Source organism: Mesocricetus auratus, unplaced genomic scaffold (genome assembly GCF_017639785.1).
Source record: "Mesocricetus auratus isolate SY011 unplaced genomic scaffold, BCM_Maur_2.0 Super-Scaffold_100004, whole genome shotgun sequence".
Taxonomy (NCBI): Eukaryota; Metazoa; Chordata; class Mammalia; order Rodentia; family Cricetidae; genus Mesocricetus; species Mesocricetus auratus.
Genome location: NW_024429189.1, coordinates 94,434,396 through 94,461,956, shown reverse-complemented (window position 1 = coordinate 94,461,956; position 27,561 = coordinate 94,434,396). Strand labels below are relative to the sequence as shown.

Genomic DNA, 27,561 nt, shown 5'->3' with positions numbered 1-27,561 from the left:
GCTTACTGGCTTGCTCAGCATGACTTGCTCAGCCTATTTGACCAGCGGCCCAGGGATGGCACCAACCACAATGGGCTAGGCCTTTCCACATCAATAACCAATTAAGAAAATTCCCTACAGCTGGATATTTTGGAGGCATTTTTCTTAATTGAGATTCCATCCTCTTAGATTACTTTAGCTTGTTTCAAGTTGACCTAAAACTATCCAGAACACCTTGGGAGATGTCAAACCCTTCGGAAGAATTGTCACCTATAACCCAGTGTCTTCTGGCACTGGCCTCAATGACAGCTAAGTTGTCCTTTTTTGGGTTTATAGAAAGCCAGGAGATGTAAGTCTGTTACAGAGAAGAATCATTGTTGCAGTTTTATCTAAACCTCATGTCCCTGTAGTCTTTCCTGTAACTGTATCAGATGGAAAATTTGCTTCCTTTCCTACCTATTTAAGAAAGAAACCCAACAAAAACAAACAAAGTCATTCTACTGCAGGCTTCTTCCCTGCTGTTATCTTCTGTTTTCAAAATATGAGCATAGTAGCTCATGCAAAAATGCCACACCATCGTACCGTCGTTCATATGGCTGCTCCTGTGTCAGAGCGTGAGAGCTAAAGGTGAGGGGCCATCCTATGCCTGTTTCTTCTTTCATGGCTGCCCCAGGGTATCCACCAGAAGGGAACATGCTACTTCAGGTTGCTGCACTGGGTCAGAAAGGAGGAAGAGGGCAACTCTTTCAACCTTATAGAGAAAGAACAAAACGGAACACCCACGCACCGGGGAAATTGTTCCCTACTGCGTGGGTGGTGGGGCCCCAAGAGCTGTTATCTGCAAAGGGCACTTCTCGGGGTTACCCAGTTGTCACACTGTGTGGATTGCCCCAAAACCTCAAGCCAAACAATGGGAAATGAGCATCAAAGAGACAATTTTCCACTCTGCAAAAAAATTACTTGACTTTATACAAATAAATTAAGGCACCATGAAAATAAATGGACTGTGAGCAAGACCTGTTGTTAAATGTCCATCAGTCATGGCAGGTGTTCTTGCTTTATACATTTATACTATCTGAATATGACTGCATTATCCTCCACTTCCCCCACCAGAGCACCAACCCTATATGGCATATCATATACACCCCTGTGCTGCACAATCAGATCTGGGATGATGAATATACAGGAATGGGTGCAGAAGTGAAAGTGGGTGGAGTGTGTGTTTGTGTGTCTGTGTGTGCCTGTGTGTGTGTGCCTGTGTGTGTGTTTGTGTACATGTATGTATCTCTATGTAGGGTCCCCTCTTGTCCTAGAACAGCTCTGCCTCCATCTCTGTCCACAGAGTCTGAGAAGTGCTGCCTACTCACCAAGGTTACATGATTTTATCGACTCCTTCTTCTCCTCCTCACACTCATCTCCTTAAGATGCCTCCAGTCTGTTGCTCTACGGAGATGCCATCCCTCCACGTTTGTCATTCTGGAACCACATTTGCCTTTTCCAGATTCTTTAATCCATCTCCATCCACTATGGATGTCTGTAGGGAGAGATCTTAGGTACCTGTAGCACTGACCACATCCACTTGGGCATAGTCACAGGCATGTAGAAGAGGTGGGGGATAAAGAGCTTAGAGAAGGGGACTCACTCTCTCTTGGGGTTCTGGTCGGGTCTTGGAGAGCAGCAGAGTGCTGACCTTGGGTTCTCTGCTTTTCATGTAAGTGATTTCTCCCTAATAAAATATCATATGACATCCATATCCTGTGTAGGTTAATCTTCCTCAATAGATGTCTTTTGGGGTTCCCCTCATCACTGTTGCTCTTGTGCTGGCCTTTCAGTGGGAATTGTTGAAAAGGTCTAGTGATGAGCCCCAAACCAAAGTCTTTCTGTTTACACAAAGAAAACCCAGGAAACTCTTATTCCAGTGCCTGAGTTCTGCTGAAATTCTCAGTCACAACTGTGAGTTTCTGAAGGAACCAGAACTGTGTGGACTTGACAAAACTCTATTTCAAGTAGCAATGAGAAGGGAAAGTGTGAACAATCTCCAAAAAAATTAAATCTAGAATTGCCACACAATTTAGGAATCTAATTCTGATATAAGTCCAAAAGAAGTGGAAGCAAGGACCAGACATTGGTGCACTGTTTGTAACAGCAGCATCAATTGCAACTAAAAGGCAGACACAACCCATGAGTCCATTGATGGATGAATAAATAGGCAGATACATACAATGGAATATTGGCCTTAATGGAGAAGGAAACCCTGGCACATGCTACAGCAAATGATGTCTTGACACTATGCTGAGTAAAATAAGATAGACATAAAAAGACAAATGCAATCTGATTCCACTAATACTAAGTACCCAGAGGAGTTTAATTCATCAAAACAGGAAGTAACACATAGCTGCCATAGCTGTGAATCGAGAGGAATGGGAGAAGGGTTTTATTATTTAATGGGCACACAGTTACAGTTTGATAGAATGAAAAGGTTCAAAAGATAGATGAATAGTGTTGAATAAAAACTGTTAGGCATGTAATCATGGTCCTATGAGCTTCTGGCTCCCGGACAGGTGATGTCAAATGCTTAGTCAGCCTTGTGTGACTATTGACTTATGTAGTCACCATCTCAGATCCTTAGACCCAAAGTATGGAGCCTGTGACCTTGGAAATTGCAAGCAAGTCTCAGCAGATGTCATTCTTGCTCCTCAGCTTCTTTCTGCTGTAACATCTCTAGCTTATTTAGTATTGTTTTGTTGGCTAGTTGGTTGATTTTTGCTGCATCTACATAACTTGACAGAACTCTAACACCTTGGAACCAAAACAGAATACAGGAAAGCCTGTAGGCAACATCCTAAAAACACAGCACAAAGGAAAGCCACATTTGCCAGGACATCTCCTGCGAGCATAGAGGCGGCTGGCAGGGGCAAGCTGGTCTAAGGCTTTGTTGGGTCTGGGCCCTGACCAACCATGCTCTATGTGATAGTTGTCAGGCTGTCAGGGTTCCTCCCTGAATTCCATCTAGGACTCTGAGGAGCTTCTGTTGTAGAAAGAAGGTAAGCAACAACAAGGGGGAAATGGGGGATGAATGGATCTCTATGAAGGAGAAATAGACTAGACACCGCCAGAAGATGGTGAGGGGGGGCTGGATGGGAAGGGGGGATGGGAACAGGAGGGATCAGGTTGGGGAGGATGGAGGGAGAGAGTACTAGGAGAGACATCTGGAATCTGGGGGCATCTCTGGAAAGAGCTAGAAACCCAGTACAATGGAAACTCCCATGAATCTACAAGGGTGACCACAGATGAGACTCCTAGCAATGAGGGGTATGGAGCCTGGACTGCATCTCTTGTAACCAGGCAAGACTTCCAGTGGAGGGATTGGGACACCAACCCAGCCACAAAACCTTCGACCTACAATTTGTCCCACCTACAAAGTAAAGGTGGCACAGAAATTGTGTGTGAGGCCAACTAATGACTGCTCCAGCTTGAGACCCAGACCATGAGAGGGGAGCTCATCCCTGAGGGCCAGGACCGAGAGGCAGAATAGCTCAGAAACCTAGGATAGATCTAAACATGACTAGCAAAAAAAGTCACTGAAATGTTTCCTAAGGATATTCTGCTATACTCATAGACTGATGCCTAGCCTAATTGTCATCAAAGAGGCTTTACCCAGCAACTTATGTAAACAGATGCAGAGACCCAAAGCTAAACCTTAGGTGAAGCTCAGAGAACCCTGTTGAAGAGGGAGAGGAAGGATTGTGTGAGCCAGTGGGGTCAGGGACACCACAACAAAACCCACAGAACCAACTAACCTGGGCTCATAGGAGCTCACAGAAGCTGAACTGACAACTACGGATCCTGCATGGGACTGTGGGACTCTGTGTGTGTGTGTGTGTGTGTGTGTGTGTGTGTGTGTGTGTGTGTGTGTGTGTGTGTGTGTAGTGTGTGTTACAATTGCGTAACTCGGTCTACTTGTGGGACTACTAACAGTGGGAATAGGGGCTGTCCCTGATGCTGTTGCCTGCTTTTGGGACCCTTTCCTCCTTACTGTGTTGCCTCATCCAGCCTTAATAGGAGAGGAGGTGCCTAGTCTCACTACAACTTGATATACCATGGCTGGTTGATACCCATGGGAAGTCTGCCCTTTTCTGAAGAGAAATGGAGAAGTGGATGGTGGGGGTGGGGGAACAGGGAGGAGAGGAGGAAGAGAAAACTGCAGTAGGGATGTAAAAACAAAAAAGGAAGGGAAATAGGAAGAAAGAAAAAAGACAGAGAGAGAAAGGGAGGGAGGGAGGGAGGGAGGGAGGGAGGGAGGGAGGGAGGGAGGGAGAGAGGGAGGGAGGGAGGGAGAGAGGGAGGGAGGGAGGGAGAGAGGGAGGGAGGGAGGGAGAGAGGGAGGGAGGGAAAGGGATCTGACTTTGGGTTCAAGATGGATACACTAAAACTGTAGAAGCAATTGAAAGCAGCCACAATTCATATGATACCTTCAACCCCACACCAACACTCTCTCTTCCAAATAAATGCTAAACAATAATTTAGAAAAACAAACAGGCATTCTACAGGATCCATGTGACCAGCCTGCCAGGGCTGTCTCCTGAGCCAGCCGGGCTTCTGTCTAGCTTTCTCACTTTAAGCAAATGAGAGTAGTTTGAAAGTCACTTCCTCTGCAAAGCCTCCTTTGGCTCCTTTCCCTCTAAGATTTGCATCTGTTCTTAAACCTCACAAGTACCTCTGGGCATCCTCTTGTGAGAGCTTTGTAGAAAAGATGCTATCTTACATTCCTCCCTCAAGTAATTCCTCACTCACTAAGACTCTAGGGCAGACTGTATTTGAAGGAGTGTGTCCTAGCTTCATTAATGACGCTGTGACAAAAGCTTAAGATAAAAAACCTCAGTTGGGACCTCCTTCTGGAGAAGCAAATCCCAATTTTCAGATAACAGGGCTCACCCAGACTCTGTGAAGCAGAGAGAATCCATTGCCACTGCTCATCCCAAACCTAAAACCTATGGAATATACCTGTCAGAAAAATGGGAGCTAGGTGATGGCAGGTAGCCATAGGAACTGGAATATACTCCATAAGTGTGGCCACAGGTTGAGCAAAACCAAAGTTTCTCGATTGCCTTCACTGATGTGGGGAGACCCAGACTACAAGTAGGTGACCTTGGACTGAGGTCCTGTACTGTGTAAGAGTAGAGAGGGTTGGCTGCACACTAAGTGTACATAGACTCGCTCCTCTCTGCTTTTGACGGTGGATGTGATGTGACTTTAACCCCCTGCTGCCTTAACTATCCTATGATAACAGACTGTGACCTGGACCTGAGACCAAAACAAATCCTTTTTCCTTAAGTTGGGTTTTGTCAGGATACATCATCACAGAAACAGAAACAACACTAGAACGCCATCTTTGGAAAACTCCATCTGCCACAGATTCTAAACGAATGCAGTAGTGCTTGAGAGAAGAAATGTAAGACACAGTCTTTTTTTTCTGCCTGATAGTCTGTGTCTGTCCATCTGTCTGTGTCTTTGTCTGTCTGTCTCTCTCTCTCACACACACACACACATGCACATATGCACATACATACACACCTACCTCACTCTAAAGCAATCTACATTTAGAACATCCTTGCTTTTTGTTTTGTTTTACTTTTTGGAGGCTTTCTCTGTTTAACAGACCTGGTGTCCTGGGACTCTCTTTGTAGATCAAACTGGCCTCAAACTCACAGAAATCCATCTGCTTTTGCCTCCCAACTGCTGGGGCTAAAGGTGTGTATCACCACTCAATATTCCCAATGCCCCCCCATACAATCCACCCAGCATCCCATTGACTTTATGACCTAAAGTTCAGTGCGGCACATACCATGTGTCTTAAGGGCACAGTGAAATGCATCCCATCAGCCGCAACAACCTATACTGATGAAGAAACAGCATGCTTCTTCAGGACAGTGTTTCTATGTGTGTACACACCATCCAAACACCACCATGCTCCTGACTCAGAAACACTCAGGCAGAAGACAGGGCTTGGGACTTGTTGCTCTGAATTATGGCCTCTTGGCACGAGAAAAATCACAGAAGAGAAGATAGCTAAAACAGACCGTAAGACTCTTTGGAGGCACCCTCCTAATTCCCAAAGGAGCATCCTGACCTCTAAGGACTCCAGAGCACAGCAAGATCTGAGCAAAAAAGGTCCATCAGTTTATTACCACTAGAGCAACGGTTCTCAACCTTCATAATGCTTCAACCCTTAAATACAGTTCTTCATGTTGTAGTAACCCCCAACCATAAAATTATGAATCATAATATAAATATTTGATATGCAGGATATCTGATATTTGACCCTCAAAGTGGTCCCAGGCTGAGAAGCACTGCTCTAGATCATACTCCTATCTAACCATACTTCTTCATGTTAGGTCTTTGTTCCTGATTTGGGATGTCCTTCTGAATGCTGTGAATATGCACTGCTTTTATTGGTTGATGAATAAAGAAGTTTCAGTCAATAGCCAAGAAAAATATAACTAGGTGGGAAATTCAAACAAAGAGGCAGAGAGAAGGAAGGCAGAGAGTCAGGGAGACACCATGTAGTCACCAAAGGAGTAACATGCCGGAGCATCACCATACGCCACAGCCTCACGGCAATATATAAATTAACAGAAATGGGATAATTTATAGGTAAAGCTAGCCAGTAAGAAGCCTGAGCTATTGGCCAAACAATTACAATTTTAATATTAGCCTCTGAATGATTTTTTTGTAAGTGACAGCAGGGATGGGGGTGTGTGAGGGGGGACTGGTCCAGTGGAACCAGGTGAGACAGAGAAAAAGAGGAAACACTTCCAGCTTCCTTATGAAAGCTTCTATTCATATAAAACATATTGAATGAATGTGCATAGTGTCCTCTCGTTATCTGCCTTTTGTTATGGGGTCTCAGACAGACAGGGGACAGTTATTTCTTTAACCCCAAACAGACAAGAGCTCCGGACATGTCTCCTAAACACTCCTTTCTTTTTATTGTTGTTGTTGTTGTCTTCTTGATTTTTTTCTCTTCCTTTTTTTTTTAATTTAAGTTAGAAACAAGCTTGTTTCACATGTCAATCCCAGCTTCCTCTCCCTCTCCTCCTCCCCCACCCTCCCCACCAGGCCCCCCAGTCTCCTACCCAATCTGCACCCCGATCCCCAGGGAGGGTGAGGCCCTCCACGATGGATCTCCAGACCTTTCTTCTCACACATGAATTCCCTGAAGTTCAAATCCACTCCTGCCCTCTTCCTATTCATACCTGCTCTGTTTCTCAGCAGCTGCCTGAGTGGCATACTTTGATCAAAACCGCACATACAACTTGTAACACGCATTTCTAGGATGAAATTTTGTTACGACGCCTGATATTCCTTTGGGTTGTTTGTGGAAAGATGGCCAGATAAACCTGAGCTGCAAGTCTTTGACCCGAGGGTGGAACTTTGGGGAAGTTGTGAACACAATGTACGTGAGAACAGGAAGGTGCTGCTCACCAACCCTTTGTTTTCATTCATTCAGCACACTATGTCTTGATGCACACAAATAAGAAAGATGATGCTGGAAACATTCATAGAACAAGACTGCAATGATGACACTAGAAAATGATTGTTTTTTTTTTCATTGACATGATGCAATTAGCACCAAGGTGGAAATCATGAAGGAAGATGAAACAGAGGAACCTTGCCACTGCCAAATGCAGCGAGACAGGAAGGAGAGAGGCTCGGTGGGTGGGGAAAGGGCTCCACAAACAGGCCTGGCCTGGCCTCCCAGGCAAAAATCCCTAACTCTGGTTCTCAGACTCGGGTTCAACATGATGCACAGAAATCACATCTGTGCCCTGACACAGAGCTTCTCATGTTGCTGGGCAGGCACAGTGGTCACACCTGTGATCTTAGCACTTTGAAAGCTGAGGCAGGAGGATGGCAAGCCAACCAGACAAGCTGAGGCACAAGTGAGGCTGTCTGTAAACAACACTGAGGGCAGAACTGAGTACTGGGGCACCACCCTGTGATCCCAGGGCTAGGGAGGCTGAGGCAGGACTGCAAGGCTGAGGTCAGCTTGCAACACATAAGTCAAAACTAAAGCCATTCCACCACCGCTATTCCTCCAAGTAGCAATTTCAACTGGGACATCCACATCATGGAAAAGCAGTCACCAAAAAAGAAACCAAAACAAAACACAAACCTCAAAATTCTTCAGAACCCAAGAAAACCAAAACCTCTAAACCACAAGCACATTTCCTTAAAAAAATATATATATATATATAATATATATAATAATATATATATTAAAGCTTTACCTGTGGCTATAGCGGATGGCTATCGTCAGTCCAAGCTGTAATTAAGACAAAAGAGAAAAAAACAAATTAAATAGTATAAAGAACATGCTGAATTCACAAGAAAAGTATTCACTATGGTCAATTGTTTTTAAACGTTTCCTAATGTCTGGGGCTGGAGAGACGGCTCAGTGGTTAAGAGCACTGGCTGTTGTGGAGTTCTCAGTACCAACACGGAGGCTCACAACCAGCAATAACTCCAGCTTCAGGGCATTTGGTGTCCTATTCTGGCCTCTGTGGAGAGTAGACACATACATGACACACATGCATACATGCATACACATAACACATATAACAAAAGTAAGTCTTAAAAAGCTTCCTAAGGGTCCTTGTTGTTTTACAAATAATACCTTTTATGATAGCTCCTTGATTTCAACTTTGCCGTTAAAGGATCATTCTATTTTGAAAAGGCCTTTAGAAGGTCAAGAATCGTTGTGAATCATAAAGAAAGCATCTGTAGTTGGAAGCAACTTGCAGGGTAGAACTCTTGGGACAGCGTCAGATGAATGGGGTGTCATCATGCAGCTGTTACCAAGATTTTCATTAGGACAGCAAAGCCGAGAGTGGGTTCCCTCATCACCTCTTCCATAGGAGCATCAGATAGACACCAGACCACCAAGGTATTGACACCTGGGCCAGAGCTTTCCTGGGAATTAGTTTAGCCTTTACAGGGATTCCCATCAGCTCAAAAAGACAGTAGAGAAAGCAAGCCCAAAATACAAATGTAACTTCAAGAGATGGTACATGTGACAGCTAGGCACAGCAGCAAGAAGAGGTTGAGATGAAACCATGATTTCCACAGGATTTATCACAGAAACATTTCAAGTATACATGGTCAAATCATAAGGCATGACCCTTAACAGTTCACACAAGGTGAACAGTGAATGACAAGACAGTCAGGTTAGCGGGACAAGTTCAGTTGCAATGGAAAGTTATTGAGGATCTTGATGCCAGTTTCCTAATTTCAAAATAAGCAGAACCATTGTTTCCTCTCCAGAATAAGGATGAAGAGGTTTCCTACATTTGTGTTTATATCTGTGTAAATTCATGTGCCTGCTCTCTGACAAATGCAGAAAACTATCAATAGTAGCTACTGTACTAGCATTATCTGTAATACCCATCAATGAAAATGTTACTGTGTCCCCAAACTTAATTTAGAACTTTGGAAGTACTTCATTATAGAAAAGGTGGCGATCATTGTACAGTGAACCTATGTAAGCCTCCTGAGCCCTCTTATGCCCAGCCCAGGCATTAACAGTTTAAGAAACTCACAGCAACTAAGAACCTAAGTACCACCCTGTAATACTGTTTCTATAGGAAAGCCTAAGTTGTACCTTAAGATCCCCAAACACCATCCATGTTTCCTTGCTATCCCTCAGGAGAGTTGAGGATGAGGGTGACAGATGACATGTCTGATGCTACCACATTTGGTGCAAGATGGCAGAAGGGACTCCAAGTCATGAGACTATAGAAAGAGTTGAGAACAGAGATGGGGAAAGAGAGAAAACTGAAATAATCGAGACAAGAAAGGCCAACTGCTGGCCAGCTGGCCATGCTGCAGAATCACCTGGATATCGCTGGAACAGTGCAGCTCCAGAGTAATTCAAAATAATACTGCAATCATCCAAAATACAGAGCCAATCATGGCAAGACATCAGCAAGCCCAGGAAAGTAGGCATAAGTTTAGAGGGAAAAAAGCACGCAGGGACTAGGAAGATGACTCAGTAGAAAAAGTGCTTGTCTTGCAAGCAGAAGGACTTGATTTCAATACCCCATTTGAAATCACACTAAAACTGGATATGGTAGCAGGCACTTGTAACCCCCACGTCAGGAACGAGCAGACAGGCGATTCCTATGGTCAGTCTGCCTAGCCTACATGGTGAGTTCCAGGCCTGAGAAAGACTCTGCCTAATGAATGAATGAATGAATAAATAAATAAATAAATAAATAAATAAGATGAACAGCACCTGTCTCCTGGCATCCACACACATGCACATCCCCCCAACACACACACACACACACACACACACACACACACACGAACATGCATACACACACAGAGTATATAAATGGGCATGCCTAAGATATTAAAAATCAAGTTGATCTTATATTACATTTAACTGAATTCATTCCATGATCTATCTCAGCTAAACTTGTAGTGTATTTTCTTTGAGGCCTTGGGGATCATTAAGAGCACACAGAACAAGGAGGAAATGACTGGGGAAATAATGAAAAGCAGAAACTGCAGCCAAGGTCGGGATGAGCAACTTATAGACTCCACACACTGGGTCACGTTACATTTCCTGTGGTTAAAGACTTCTGGCTTACAGTTCAGCTAATTATAAGATAATTTTACAGACTGAATATTTTGATAAGCTTTGGAGTAAAGTTTAATTGGTGGCTTTTCCACAGTTGAAAGATAAGCCATTGCTGGGAGCAGAGAGGAAATGGGGGGGGGGGGAGAGCAGAAAGCTGTTCCATGGCAGCTGTGCTGGTGAAGGGGCTGGGATGAACTACTGTAGAGGTGACCAGAAAATTCTCTCTCCCTAGCTTCAGAGTCAAATGGGTTTTATTGCCATTTTTAGGACAATTTTATTAAAGAAGAAAACTTACGCCCTAAAGACTCCAAAAGACCAAACTGGCATATACCCAAGGCCAGTGCAGCCACTGATCTACAGACCTCTGTGAGCAGTCTGTGTTAGGGACCAAAATGATGGGACACAGAAACGAGCCCGGTGGCCAGTGGGTACTAATTCACAGTGTGGATGAGGACGGGTCATCTCATACTTGTTCTAACAGGATGTACTGGGTCCAATCAGGCAGCCTTGGGAAGGGACAGGAAGGGAGCCGACAGTCTCTGGGGAGCTAGCTTGGAAGCCCAGGCCAGGCCAGGCCAATGAGGCAAAATAGGCAAAGAACTGCCTGAGGAGACTTTATACCTGCTCTCCCTATGCCTATGCTCTTGCTTCCTCCAGGGAAAGCAAGTGAGGAGAAACAGCTCAAAGCTTTCCATACTGGAAAAACCAAAAGAAAGAAAGGGAGAGAGAGAGAGAGAGAGAGAGAGAGAGAGAGAGAGAGAGAGAGGGAGGGAGGGAGGGAGGGAGGGAGGGAGGGAGGGAGGGAGGGAGGGAGGGAGGGAGGGAGGGAGGGAGGGAGGGGGAGGGAGGGAGGGAGGGAGGGAGAGAGAGAGAGAGAGAGAGAGAGAGAGAGAGAGAGAGAGAGGGAGGGAGGGAGGGAGGGAGGGAGGGAGGGAGGGAGGGAGGGAGGGAGGGAGAGAGAGAGAGAGAGAGAGAGAGAGAGAGAGAGAGAGAGAGAGAGAGAGAGAGAGAGAGAGAGAGAGAGAAGTTTTCTATACAGGAGAGAACACTACATAAAGGAATCTGTGCAACTTGCCCAGAAGGGAGGCATACCCTTTGTTCCCTCATACTCAGGAGCCACCATTGGCCACTCCAGCTTGAGGCCACTGGCTCTGCTTAGATGCACCAGTGACTCAAAAATTCTTTAAGCAAGTTGCTTGTATCTTATGCACTCACACACATGCACACATGCATGAATGCACACATCCATACACAAATGCTTTAGTGTGCATATGGACACATCCATCCGTTCATGTACATGTACATACATGTATATATACTCACACGTATCTTCACACTATATATATAACATATATATATATACAATGCTTGTTCAAATGTGTATATGTATGAATGCATGTGTTTGTACAGATGCTACATACACATGTGGGCAAAAGCCATCACATGTGCACATACGTGTGTGTGTGTGTGTGTGTGTGTGTGTGTACATACATACATACCAACATGCATGGATACACTTTGGCATTCAGAAAGGCTCCTGGGGCCCCACAGACAAGGGGATGCCTCAGACAATTGGCCCCTTTGTTGCTGGTCTCAGCAGGGACCCAGAGGAGAAAGGGGAGGGAGGTCTGTGGGCTGCCCCCTGACCCTGGCCCAGCCAGACTGAGACCCAGGGACACAGAGGTCAGCAGGAGTTTTATGCTGTCCTCCCTGGGGAATACCCCCTCAGGACACGGTGTAAGTATTGCCAGGATACTCTTAACAAACTCCTTTCACAGTACTTTCTCTTAGATTTCCACAATTTGTTGGTAACAAAATTAAATCATATTTTAATGGTAAGGAAAGAGTAACTTAAACATTTTTCAAAACCCCACCAGCTATGAAAACCTTTTCCCTTCTGTCTCTGCCTGAAATGCCCCTCCTTGGAACACAGACAGCTGTTTTGTATCAAGGCTGGGGTTTCTCTATGACCCGGGGAGCTCAGACAACAGGCAGCCCTTCCTGCATTAAAGGGTAATCTGAGAATAATTTGCCATAAAACACCCAGAAGTGCTCCTCCAGCTGTGGCCAGAGAGGCCCTATAAAGCATGGTGCAGACAACGTGGCCTTGTAAAATAATAATTTATAAAATCACATTTTAAAACACATTATAATTTTAAAAAAGAGAGAAAGAAAAAATGGTTTAAATTATCACCAAAGGTGCTGGAGAGATTTTCTTCCAAGTCCATGGATTACCAGGAAGTCTTTGTTTCAAAAACCCACCCTACCACAGTCCTGGTACACACATAAACATGGATGACAGGTGAAAGGGGAAACTCCAGCAAACCCCAAAGTCACTCAACCTAGTGGAAGGTGTTCCAAGTCTAGAACTTTCTAAACCAATGACAGCACATTCCAGGGCTCCAAGAACTGTGCTGAAAGTGCCATGACCAGGAGCTTGACCCTTCCTCAGGAGCAGCTACAACCTCTAAACCAGAGCTCCCAATTTCTCCAGAAAAGCTAACACTAGGGAATTTATTGTTTTAAAATAATTTGAACATTTTTCAAATACTATACAAGCCATAAAAAACATCAGCAAAATTTGGCCAAGGGAACTGACCACCCATCTACAACCTCACTGGACACATCTTTACACTGCCAATGAAGGAGAGAGGGGGAAAGAGAGGGGGGGGAGGGGAGGGGAGGGGAGGAGAGGAGAAGAGAGACAAGACCACTCAGAGTCACAGCACAGAGAAAGCCACTAATACAGTCCCAACATAGAGAGAGAGAGTGCTACTCACACAGAGACAGAGCAGAAAGAGACAGCGCCACCCACAGGACGCTACATCATGGGCAGGGTAGTATCACACAGTCATGGCATGGAAAGACTCATATAAGCAGTGCCATGGCATGAAGAGATCACACAAACAGCTGTGGTGTAGACAGGCCTTCCCATAAACAGCTTCAATGTAGACAGCTTTCCACATAGAGCCATGACATGTTAATAGCAAAGATGGCTGGGTATGGAAAAAATGATCCATAGAACAGACTTCTTCAGCCCCTTCCTTGCTTTCCTGGATGTTTCCTCCGGAGAAGCCAGGGCCTCCATGCTACTCCCAGCACCCTCAGGCTGGTCCCTCACATTGGTCTCCTCAGCTCTTCTGAACCTCTGTGGCTTCCTTAGGCTCTCCCTACTTCCGATGGCTTCCTTAGACTCTTCTGGTGTCTTCCCAGGGCTTCCTGAGACTCTTCCTACCTCCTTTGATAAGCTAACTTGCTGAGCTGCTTGTGGTGAATGGGCAGAGGCTTTGGGGCCAAGTCCCTTGACCTTTACTGCTGACTCCTTACTGTGAATTGTGAACCACAATCCCTGCTTCATAGGGATCATTTACTCAGATTAGTTTAAAGACTAAGTATTAGCCTGCCCAAGAAACTCAAGCCCCAGTCCATTGAATCAGGACCTCTAGTGTTTTCTCTGGTCCTCCAGGGGTCAAATTTGATGACGTGATGATGTATGGAAAGATCTCAGCCATGCGCTTAGCACTGATGAGTCGGCACTAGCTGCCAGGTGCTGGTGATGGAAATGATCTAACAGCTCTGAGTGAAGCATCTCCCATCTGTGCCCTTTAAATGGCATTTAGTGTCCTAAATTCAACTTCAAGACTGAAGTCACTGTGAACTCAGGCCTCGTAGTGCTGGCAGGGAACCAACCATTCAGCGGGGAGAGGTGTTTCCACCCAGTTATCAAGCAAGGATGCACCAGCTTCATCAAGGCCAAGTGCAAGCTTCATAGCCCCGAACTGCAGCCCCCACCTCTTTTTCGTTATTCCTACCACCAGAAGACAACAGACAGCAAGGCAGGACAAGGAAGAAAAGGAGCAATGCATTTGTCATTACTGTCTATTTCATGATGCTCTCTCTCTCCTTGATTCCTGGAATTAGCATTTATAGAGTGGAAGAAAATAACACAACTGTGCTTAGGAAAAGAAGGGCATATACGTGTCTGTGTGTGCACGTATGTTTGTGTATGTGTACATGTGGTGTATGTGTGTGCGTGTATGTGTGTGCAATAAGTAAACATTTACTAAACTTTTGGAAAGCCTCATAGCTCATACCTGAAACTTTGAAAGGCAAGTCAAAAACTGATGGTTGTCAGCAGAAATGACACTGAAACTCAAAAAGTGGCCATTCGGTTAACCTGAGAAAGCAGGCACAAAACAACTGAGAATGTAGGGATGCACACACTTCTCTCCCTCACTCTCCTGCCCCAGGCCCTGACCACAATCAAGCTTTGCCTTCTGAATTAAAAGCTGCAGCCTTTCCCAGAGGCAGGAGAGCAGTTCTCACCACCCTGGCCTGGCAAAGGCCTGAGGAGCGCCACTGGCATGCATGATAGTGACAGGGGACGCACTGATGCTCCGTGTTGGGGTGGGCAGGGGATGCAAAGAGCTCAGTGTGGGAGCCTTGACTGTCAAGGTGACAGCACCTGGAACCACTGGGCAGGGTTATTTAGATTAGGTGTGCCTGTTAGGGATCACCTTGTTTAGACTGACTCCGGTGGGAAGAATCCCTGTAAAGAAGGGTAGCATGGTTTCCTGGGCACGGCGCTTGGGCTGCATAAAAGGCAGAAGCTAGCAGAGCACAGCATCCATCGTACTCTGCTTCCTAAAAATGGGTGCAATGGGACCAGCTGCCTCAACCTCCCAAGCTTGGACTTCCCTGCCATGGTGGACTACACCTTCAAAGTGTGAGCTCAAATATGCCTTTTCCTTTGGCTTGCCTTTGTTGAGGTATTTTATTACCACAACTGGAAAAGTAACTAAAAACACTTAGCAAATAAGAATCCCAAATGGTATAAATGGAAAAGTCACTAAACAAAGAAATATGAATATCAAACATGTAAGGAAATAGTCACTGTCCTCCCTAACACATACCCCCAAATAAAAAACAAAACTGAACATTGAGTTACAAGTCAGTATGAATTGGTGATGGGTGGTGTCCAGAGTATCCCCAAGCCCCCGTCCGGGGTTTCCTATTCATGTAAACAAATACTCAGGTTCGCCATGTCTCCATGTTCCCATTCTGTCAGAGGAGCCTGTCCCTTCACTTGCAGACCTCCTTTGAGGGCTGAGAATTTGGTACTAGAGACATTATGAAACAGATGAAGATGTGCGAACAAAGAAGAAACAGTCAATGATTGTTTTGGAAAGTTTTTGACCCCTACACAAAAAAATAGCCAAACTGGAAATAGGTAATTAAATAAAACCGCACTGCCCTAAGAGAATGGCTGGGCCTGTCACTGTCCTCCATCATCAGGATGCTTAACCCAACTTGGCTGAGCACCCTGGAGCAAGTGCTCAGTTTCTGCACCTTCAGCCCCTCATCAGCATCCTTTGGTCCACACCTTCCTGTACTGAATGCCCAGAAGCTTAGCACAGGCCTCCAGTCCACCACACAGACAGGCAGAAGCCAGATCACTCCCAGGGAAATGAATGCCTTTCAGGGTTTCAAGAAAAGTTTCCACTGTGGCTTGAGGCCCAGCATTTATCTACCATGGCCTCAAAGCATTGGGGGAAAGCACAAGGACATTTCATGTAGTTTGTCTCTCAGGTTGGAAAGAGCATAATGTCCACACCCCATGTAAAAAGCCAGGGGGAAGCAACGTGCACCTATAATCCCAGCAATGGGGAGGCAGAGACAGGGGGTTTCCTTGAGCTTGCTGGCCCAGTATAACGAACCAGTTGTGAACTCTAGGTGTTTACACAAATAATTTGAAAACATAGAAAGCCTGAACATGTGGATGAGTCTTAAAGTGCACTGTTGAAAGGCCGCTTAAAATGTAGTTCTATAAGTAGGACATTCTGGAAGTGGGAGCTTTGTGGAGCTAGTAAATAGGTCCAGGTTGAAAGGGTTTGGAGAAGGAAGAAGATTGGCTAGGAGAAGCACGCAGCATTTAGGATTGGTGGAGCTATCATGTCTGATACTACATCAGCAGATCCACAAAAGAAACAGCACGAGAGAAAATGAAATGTATACAATGAAAATGAAAGATCCAAAACAAGTAAATAAAACATTATGAGGTGAGGAGAGTCCAGAAGGAATGTGGATTATAACGAAAGAGCCTAAGAGCACAGAACAACTTAACTCAGGAGTGGAGCTGATCAAGGTGGGCTAAGGAATCTGTAAAGCCAAACTGTAACTAAATGCTTCCCATGGGGTCCACAGAAAGCCAGTTACCGCTACTATGGATGGCAGATGTCTGGAGCCATGTTTCTCAATGTTGGAACAGGTAACTCACGCATAAGTCATGATAGAAATCTACAATATCTGTGTGATAATGATCAGAGTTCATATGTAATATGAATTTGTGTTTGGTATAATAGATATAAGTGACACATTTATTGACACATGGGTAATATGCAAGCATTTCCCTTATAGCAACAAAACCACATAGCACCCAAATCTTGGTTTCTCAAAATGTTCTCCAACAAGAGAAACCAGGGTTCTTTGGTAAAATTGTTGAGCCTGGGGCAGGGAAAATACGAGATGAGTAGGGAGTACCCTGTAGCACTAGATCTAACACACACACACACACACACACACACACACACACACACACACACACACTGTGCCCATGTAAAAGAGAAATAAGCTAACTGAAAGAATCCCCAGTAGGCACAAGTAAAATAATTTAAGCAACAAATAAAATGAGTAGAATTAGATTCTAACCCAAAGATAAACTAAAGATCCATAAACGTATAATGATACAAGGAAATGATCAAACCAGAAGTAGTGGAACACACCTATAACCCGAGCAGTGGAAAGATGGGAGCAGGGATTCAAAGTCAACCTTGACTACATGTGAGTTCAAAGTCATTCTGGACTACAAGAAGCCCTGTCTCAAAAATCCAAAGAAGGAAAAGAAAAGGAAGTGACTGATAAATAAATAAATGAATGCGAATAAGCAAATTTTGAAGCAGAAAAATTCCAAGTAATTTATGTCGATGGTCCACCCTTAAGGAAGTATAGAATAACTGCCCACATCTTAAGCATGAGCTTCTCATATGAAAGCAGGTAGTAACTTTAGCTAGGAAAAAGCTTACAACACTACTACCTTAGCCATGCTAAGTCAATGACTCCTGACCTGGGGCAGTGGAGAGATGGGCAGGGTAGCTACTGGGCCCTAGAGGTTCCATCGACTGTACCACCTAGCTTCAAAAGCATCCGATTCTGAGCCATACCCCTAGGGGAGGAGAGCCTCTCTACCCAGGTGAGAGTCTGCCTCAACCCTACAACATATAGTGACCCAGACTCTCCATGGGTCCCAGACCAGCCTGCTTGAAGGCTCCATCTGCAACTCAGACAAATCATCTGATGTCCTACCACCTTCGCTGATGAATAGAAACAGGAAGGAAGGGGAGGGGAAACACCCTGAAAAGCTCCTCAAGAGAGATCTCCTCCTTGTAAATGTTTCACTGGCATCCCGCCAACACTCAGGACAGAAGGACAGAAAGCTAACAGAAGCGCAAGCTTCCCACAGACAAGTTTGAACAGTTAGTACCCAGCTGATGGGGCTGGAAGTTGTGGAACCTTTAGGGAGGAAAATGTATCTGGTGGAGGTAGGTCACTAGGTAAGGGCAGACCTTTGAGGCGGAGAGCCAGACCCACTGGCTCCAGGTTGGCAATAGATGGGAACAAGCTCCGTAAGCTCCGGTCACCACAGGCCAAGCCTTCGCCTATGTCTCTCCTGACATGATGGACTGTGTCCTCTAAAGTCATGATCCAAAATTAACAAACCTTTTATCAGGCATTTTGTTCCTGTGACAGGAAGTCACTAATGTACCTTCCCTTACCACCAGGGCAGGGATATTGAGAATTCAGTGTTAATGGACTGCAATTGAAATCACAATTTGGATAAAATCCAGATGTTCCTGCCACACCATTTTCCAAGCAGATACCTTGGGTTGGCTGGTTGGTGAAACTTCAAGGTAGAGCTTCAATGTCCTTCATTAGATGCTTCTGATCATATTCTGGGTACCCAGCAGTAGTGACAAGGGGGATTTTTTTCTCTGGCCAGTCTTCCTTTTATCCATCCCCTCCACTCTCCCAGACTTCACTGATTCAAACTTTCTCAACAGACAGCACTCCTACTGCCACACTCTACCTCATGCAAACTCTCTGGTAAGCTTCCAAGTCTGGGTCAACCCAACCATCCCATTTCCCGACTCTATCTGCAGGAAAAATCACGTCTTCATATTGTGTAGGACTGCCATGGACACAGATTAGGCCAAGGTGTGCCTCTCCTGACTCCATGTTCAATGATCCCCATACCTCTCTGTTCTTTGCCTCTCATCCCATGTTCTGCCACCTTAAATGGCTGAGCCTTGATAAATATGGTTTGGATCTGGAATATCCCCCAAAGACCACGTGTTAAAGGCTTGATTGCTAACTTGTGATGTTCTTGGAAGGTGGTGAAGAAATAACAGATGTAAATTAGGTCACTGGAGATACACTTTTGAAGGGAACATTGGGAACGTGGCCACTTCCCTTGGTGCTGCCTCTCACTTCCCTGCCACCATGATGTGAGCAGCTTGGCTCCACTGAACACTACTCACCATAGGCCCCAAGCAATAGAACCAGTCAACCATGGGTTGAAGCCTGCAAAGCCATGAATCACAACAAACTTTTCTTCTTTTAAGATGACTTTCTCAGGCACTTTGCTTTCAGCAACAAAGAGCTGACTAATCCAAGCATCTTCCCAAATCTCACCCCAACCTCTCCTCCTCAGACCTTGAGGACAGAAGTAGCCACATGACCCGTCTTCAACTTTCTTGCTCCGCCTTGAACGTTTCTCTATAGCTCCTCCTCTCTCTAGACTGATCCTCTTCCCCACCTCTGAGGAAGAAATACCTGCTTTCATAACAAGGTCAAGTTTCCACTTGTGTTTAAAGTCAGGCCTCCTGTATCTCTGAGATTATAGTGAATGGTTATCAATGTGATAGGACCTAAAATCTCCCAAAGTCCTCTGGCATTCCTATCAGGGACCATCTAGAATGTTAGCCTGGGTGAGAAGACCCATGTTAGCTATAGGGGGCGCCATCCCACATGCTGAATAAAAAGGGGGAAGGAGCGTTAGATATCACTCTCTGCGTCTTGACTGTGGATGTGAAGCTACAGTTGCATCAACCTCCTGTTGCCATGGCTTCCTTACCATGATGGATTGAAACCCCTCAGTAAGACAGAATTAACCCTTCCTCCCGTGAGTTACTTCTTATCAGATATTTTGTCACCACAACAGGAATAAGAACTAATGCAATGATTCTCCCTGCAGTCAACCTTCTTTCCTCTCTCCGGCAGCAATGATTCCTCTATTTCTTCTTTTCCCTCTGCACACTCTTTAAAATGGCCATCCTCAGCAAGCTTTCAAATCCCATCTTAGTTACTCCTTAGCTGAAGACACAGAATAGGACCCTTTGGTTCAAGCCTCAAGTTCACCTCTCCATTAGATGCTGTCAGGAAATAAGTAAGATTGTGTTAAAATCTACAGGACTCCTGTGCAAGGCTCAAGTAAATGGCTCTATTTATCACAAAATCTCACCAACCCCCATCAACACCTTCAGGAGGAGGTCATGTTATATTTACTGTTGATAAGAGACACCTGACATCTTTAGCCTAGTTGTTACCTATACACGAGACAATTTGAAGGCCATGGGTAACCACGGGGACATGTCAAAGGAAAATCCATCCTTGAACCTAATTGCTTCCCTTGTTTCTCTAAAGGACATTAACAGTGGACTCTAGACACAGTACACCTTTCACTAAATACATCCAAGGATGATTCCTGGAACCACGCTGCAGCCGTGACAAAGGTGCCCTTTAAATCATGGGCAAATGTCATACATAAGAACGGTTTCACTAAAGAGATTGGTTCTTTTTAAGAAAGCCCAGCACGTGGGTTGCAGCAGAGCTGGGATGAGATGGGAGATGTAAGAAAGAGAAACTGCAGCCGTGAGTCAGCCCCTGAGTGCCTCACACTACCACAGCTGTTCATTCGAGCATGGAAAGTGGGCCATTATTCTCACAACACTGATTAGACAAGGAAATGAGATATGCAAATATTTTTTAAGAGTTTACTCACTCCAACATTATTACCAGATGAAAGTTCACCAAGAAAACATAACTTAATAGACTGAATAAGGAGCTAATGTCCTTGACTACCTGAAAACAAAAGTTTCAGGGAAGACCCCTGAAAACAAAAGTCAAGTTCAAGTGTCAGGCCACACAATCACGGAGACTGGGCAGGATGAAATTTTTAAAATATTGCGTAGGTCAGCTCAGCCCAAAAGTCAAAGAAGCTGTCATCCAAGCAAGAAGTAAATATGTTTCTAGAAACCGAAGCCACTGCTCTTTCAGAGACCCATAATTCTGTCTCTAGTGAAGCCTTAATACAAAGGGTCATTGACAGGAGGAAGACTATTTTTGTTTGCTTGTGTGTGAGTTGGGAGGTGGGGGTGTTTGTTTGTTGACTGGCTGGTTTTGTTTTTGTTTTTAAGAGAGAGAGAAAGAGTCTCTCTATGTGGTCCTAACTATCCTAAAGCTCACTATGTAGACCAGGCTGGTCTCAAACTCATGGAGATCCTCCTACCCTGCCTCCTAAATGCTGGGATTAGTCATGCACAACCATGCCCAACTATAACATGACGTTTGTAGAGACTGAAGTCACTGAAGGACAGGGCTTGGCATAGCACTCCACTGTTAAGCTGCCTCACCTCCCAGAGCCCCTTGTCTTCCATTTGTAAGGAGGCACCAGGATGGGACTGCAGTGGTCACCGAGTAAGAACACCTGTACAGAGGAGTCCAGCCATCATAGATGACTGTATGCATAGCTCCCTTCCCTTCCCCGGGATTTCCTTAGCGTAGAGACGCTGTGATGGGGCTGCATTCAGGTCACAGACATCTCCTGAAGGCCTCCTATGTGCCTGGTATTGTGTGATGCCCCCACATATCCACACACCTTCCGGCGGCAAATACAGAGCTGACATCAGGGGCTGTGATAAACAAAACACTCTGTGATCTCTGTAAAGGAAGGTTCTCCACAGGATAGAGAGCTTTCCTGGAGACACAACATCCACCTACGTAAAACCAGTGACTAAGAAAGGAAACATTAGCGTCACAGGCAGAAGGGCCAGACTGAGCCGAGCCCAGAGGTGACAAGAGTGGCCTGTTTGAGTGGCTGAAACAAGGTCGGTGTTGCTGGGGCTTGGGATCAATTTCTCTCACTCAGGTATAATTCCCCTTAGCCCAGCTGCTCCAAAGTTTGGCCTGAACTGCATTTTGAAGCTGTAATCCTATTACACAGAGTCTTTAGAGAACAAGAGACCATCCGTGGGCTATGTGTCATCTGCCCAGAATAGCAATTCAGTCACACTGACAGTGTCATCAGGCCCAGGAGGCTCACCCATGAGCAGTCTGCAAGGGTAGCCAAGGAATAAGTGAGCACTGCAGGAAATAAACACACTGCCCAGACTGTAATGCCCTGGGGCAGGCTAGACCCAAGATTATAACACAGCCCTAGATTGGCATATAAGACAACAGAAGAAGTTTGTTTTTCTAAAACTTTAATTTAGAATTCTCGGGCTCTTAAGACATTTCAAATGCCCTTGCATACGAGTTGAGACTGTAGCTGAGTGTTATTATTCATGCCTAAAATGCCATGAGGCCCTGGGTTTTATCCCTGAAATAAATAAATAATAAATAATACCAATAAATAATAAATAGAAGGTCACCAAATGCCCACACATGAAATAATAAATAATATTAATCAATAAATGCTAAATGAATAGAAAGCCACCAAATGGCCCACACAGAGTCCCCACAGCATTGTGATCTGCACTGGTCTATTCTCTAGCAGGGAGACCCTCCCTTCATTACCACAGTAAGTCATCCATCCACTCATCATCTGCTCACAGTTATTTACCAGACACTAAGTATCAAGCCTTGTTCTAAGCTCAAAAGGGATAATGGCAACCAAGAAAAGACAGGATTTGTCCTCTTGTTCTTAAAGTCTTTGGTGAGGTAAGTCACTCACGGCTATGTGACAGACTGAGCAAAGGATGAAGAAGGGCCAGTTAAACATTTAAGAAAACGTCTCTGCTTATGGAGGTAAGATACCCTTCTCCTTGACTCCCTAGACAAGCTCAAGTCACACAGTCACCAAACCCAGACCTACCCATCCAGGATCTGTCACTCCAGTGACCCCAGACCCTTTCTAATCTGGCCCCTCCACATGTGTGACATTCTTTTCCTTTCCCTACTACTTCTACATCCGTGACATACTGTATCTTCTTCTGGTCATTATTGTAGTCCCAATTGTCAACGTTTTGTTCCCCCATCCATTAGCCACCTGTTAGGACAGTCAGTCTAAAAATGTAAGTTTCAGCCAGGCTGTGGTGGGGCACATCTTTAATCCCAGCACTTGGGAGACAGAGCCGGAGGATCTCTGAGTTCGAGGCCAACCTAGTCTACAAAGTAAGTTCCAGGACAGCCTGGGCTACACAGAGAAACCCTGTCTCAAAAATAAAAAAACAACAACAACAATAACAAAAATGTAAATCTCCTCACATCTTTCTCCCGAATGCAAGCCCCATTTGCAGCCTCCCCACCATCCATCGCCTCATCTTGTGGAAACTTAGGCATGTTAATTCCTGTATAGCACCACAATTGGACCACACTCATCACCTGCTCTGTGACATTGTGTGTTTTCCCATGCATGGAATGTCTTTCCATTACTTTATTAGCCAACTAACTTCTCCTTGGGCTTCAAAACTCAGTGTAAGTTTTTTGGGGGATTCCCTGAATGGTCAAAGCTAACCTTTGATCCTGCTCATGTTAGCATTTATATCATACTGACTATAACTGTTGGTATCCTTTCTGTTTGTCAACGTTTTTATTTCCTTGGTTAACCCCATTGGTATTAGAGAAAAAAGACTGAGGGAGCAGAACTCTAATCTTCAGCCAGCAGTTACATCTAGAAAACAACAGACTTAAAAAAAATAGACAACAGGAAGGAGTATTATAAATAAAAATAATCATGCAAATAAAACTAAAATCAGAAAAAAAATGTTTCACATAAAACAACTCTGTAGGGATATGAGAGGGAATGAACAATACAGATGACCAGGTGAGACGTCCTAACCTCCAAAAGGAGAGTTCTACGTAAAGACAGAAGTTCCCAGAATGAAAGGAAACATTAGCTTTAAAGTTGAAAGGGCCTGCCAGGTGTTACATAGGATGAATGAGAATCCAAACCTAGATACATGACTAAGAAATTGCCACACTCGAGACTTAAGACAAACAGCTCACAGAGAAATAGGGCAGATGCACTTCAGGGAAACACAGGGTTTCCCTGTGCAGAATGGTAATGGAGAAAGACCTTTAAAGTTTGTGTGTGGGGGGGTTACTTTCAATTTACAAGTCTCAGTTAAACTATCACTCATAAGTAAGGGCAAAATAAAGACCACCGAAGACATATACAGAGTCAAAATATTGGCATTTACATACCCTTCCAGATAGTTAATATGTTTTGTAACAAAACTAGAGGAAATCTAACCAAAAGATAAGAGGGGACTTTAAAAAAAAAGACTAACTACTAGCAGGGTGTTGGTGGTGCCTTTAATCCCAGCACTCGGGAGGCAGAGACAGGGGGATAGCTGTGAGTTTGAGGCCAGCCTGGTCCAGGACAGTCTCCAAAGCAATACAGAGAAACCCTGTCTTGAAGAAAAACAAACAAACAAAAAAGATTAACTTCTAACAGAAGTCTATCAAAACAAACAAAAAAGATAAAATGAATTATAAGATGTAACTGCCTAGTTTTTCTCTCCCAATGAGGAGAAAAAAAGGTAACTGAAAACTACAGGAGAAAACATAAGTCTTACAAAAATATAATAGAACTCTATAAAGTTCTATTGTGGACAAATGCATAGCCTTGGCTTTAATAATGCAATCAAAAGCTAGGTGATAAGTACAGAAGAAAAAAATCAATGTTTTAGTTTTCACAATATAAAAATGACTAATATTGCTGCATACCAAAGTGGGGAGTAGATAGAATCCTGAAATAGAGTTATCAGGACAGGAAATCGGAGGTTGCAGGATATATGTAGGTGATCTGGTAGTCCTCATAAAAATTAAAAATAATGTAAAAGTCAGAAACTAAAGGAAAAGGGTGAAATAAGAGTGAAGTTTTGCATAATTGAACTGAACTCTCATCTCTCACAACAGAGATGTAGAAATGCCTAAAATTAATAAATCAAGAAACTCATAAGTACAAATAATCCACAAATTCTCATTTTGCCTCTCTTAGCCGAGCTTTGTGGTGTCTGATTTAAGTGGCCCAGGATATTTTAAAATTTATCCAGTGAAATGTAAACTTTTTATTAAATTTGATTGTAGAACAGAGAAATTCAAGATTATTACAATGGATTGAGTTTTTTTTTTTAATTCCTCTGGACACCTTCCATGAATGCCCATTATAAATGGCCCCTTTCCCCATAAAAGACCACCAGTGCACAGACTGCCTCAGCATTGTCCCTCCCTTTGCCCTCTCATGCACAGATGCTAGGGACCAGGGAAAGCTGCCACTCTTAGAAAAAGCCAGCATCCCACCAAAGATCAATTAGGTTGGTAGAGACCTGGATTCTGGCCCAGCCACTAGTCATTTGACATCTGACAAATTCCAAAATCTGCATTATTTTCAATATGGACAATTTTTAAATCTCAGGTTGAGCTCAATTACTCCAAAGAAATATAACTGTGTACTACAGTGATCCAGGAGCAGCTGTGGGTAGGGTTTGTGCAAGACACTCAGAGACCTATCTCATGAGAACAACCCTGCTTTTGAGTGAGAACTGGACCCCAGTGAACTGTGAGCCCTGACAAACTCTGGGAAAATGGCTATGTTGTTTCGGATCACATTATTTCTCAACTACATATAAGAATTATGAAAACATCCATCTCATGGGACAATTATAGATAAAACGCTTGAAACATTGTCCCTCAACAGGAAGCTCCCAACATAGCCAGTGACAGTCCAACTATGGCTTTTCTCTTTCGGCCCCTTTCCCTATGAACCTATTAAAGCAATGGACAGGAGCATGGAACAGTGAACTGTGAAGAAAAGGACCATGGCCTTCACAGGTGCTCGTCCTACGTGGAAATGGGTTCAGGTAGAAACACTTAGAAAAACCTGCCAGCCATCAGTTGCCATTACCCAACCTTCCAGGGGCACAGACAATAATCCCCGATGACAGGTGACAGAGTTTCCATGAAGCAATGAAGCTCTCCACAGTTTGCAGCCCAGGTACTCTCTGTCCCAGATAAGTAGGTTTCCCAGCTAGGGAAGGCCAGCTCCCTCCTACCTAGCATGACCCAGGCAAGGAGCAATGTAAACAGTTCACAGCCATGGTGGCATCACAGTCTCCTTTACCACTGCTGTGTCTGTACCCAGGGCCTCAGAAATCTGGGTTCCCAAAGGCCTACTCAGCCTCTGATGACTCACTGACAAGGAGCCCTGATCCTTGAACTGCTGGCACGGTCGCAGCATCTAGCGTTCCTGTGCCACATCAAACAAGGAGTAATGCCCCGGGACTTCCCTCTCCTTCAGCACTGAAAAACTCCAAGCCAGCCACATGCTCTGAGGGTGTCCATCTGTAAACATGACCTGGATATGTGACTCAGGAGGGATGGGCTGCATGCCAACTCTAGGTTACTCTGCCAGGGATCAAGAGGCCTCACTCAGAAATGTTTCTATAAAACTCGTCAAGTGGGGGGTGGGGCACGGCTCTAGCTGGCGTTCTTTGTGCATGAAGCCCTAGATTAGACCGTGTTCTCTGAGGTCCCTTTCAATCCACAATACCCTAAGGCTCTCCCTTTATGATGTATTAGCCCCAGGTCTCCATCACCACCACTTCCATCTGCCCCCCAGGGTAACCCTGGATGCTCCCTCTCATGGTCTACAGTTCCTTTGGTTCATACTGAGTCTCTGTGGGGTATGTGTGGGTTCCAGGTCACATCTACCACCGCTGCTGGGCTGAAAAGGAAGGCATTCAGTACATATGCTTGGAACTAAGTACAAAATGGAAATTCTTCCAAACACCCACTTCAAACACGCATGCTTATCTCTAGCTGTATTTATCTCCAGCACCTTGGACTTTGGGGGAAAGTACAGTAGTTAAATCTTTTAAAAGACAAACGTTGCTGAGTACACACCTACACACTCAGTAACTCCAAGGCCGAGGCAGGAGGAGCTCTGTGACTTAGAGGGCAGCTTTGTTTATAAAGGGAGTTCCAAACCAGCCAGGGCTTCATAGTGAGACCCTGTCTCAAAAAGAAAAGACAAATGTTTAAGATTCTGTTGTGAAAAATGTAAACAATTGCCACAGAGACAACACAGCAATGTGTAATTATTTCCATATTCACCCAAAGTGATACAAAGGGCTTTGCTTTTGTTTGGTTGTTCTCCTTAGAGACATTTATGAGTCAAATTATACCTTAAAGTCATCAAAATAACTCTAGATTATTTACAAGCTTGCTCTTCAGCCTGGCAACCACACAGCTGACACACCTCTGTGCTCACAGTGACAATAAGAAGCTAAATAAACAGATAGCAGCAGCAAAATTCCAGCCACTCTGACACCCAACACAGAGCAAACACACAATGGCAAGGAAACAATCTGCAAATTGGTATTTGCTGCCCTCTGGTGATCAATCCTAGGAAGTTTCGACACCGGAGACCCAGAAAGAACATTTGTCACACAGATGTGTGCGCCCCCACCTCAAACCCCACATCATCTAGGCTAAAGTCATCATCCCACTAGACTTCTCAGCAACACAGTAGATCCTGGTCCTCTGCTCTCCGTGTGTGTGTGTGTGTGTGTGTGTGTGTGTGTGTGTGTGTGTGTGTA

The 27,561-nt window shown here is 44.6% G+C and overlaps 1 protein-coding gene across 3 annotated transcripts in view; it reads right to left on the bottom strand.

Moving 5' to 3' along the window:
• Acoxl (acyl-CoA oxidase like) overlaps positions 1-27,561 on the bottom strand; it is a 317,884-nt gene that overhangs the window by 215,971 nt on the left and 74,352 nt on the right. For all 3 annotated transcript variants that reach the window (XM_040746264.1, XM_040746263.1, XM_040746265.1), the window contains exon 10: positions 8,271-8,305. In XM_040746264.1, coding sequence (XP_040602198.1) covers positions 8,271-8,305 — 35 coding nt within the window. The remainder of the gene's footprint in view (positions 1-8,270; positions 8,306-27,561) is intronic.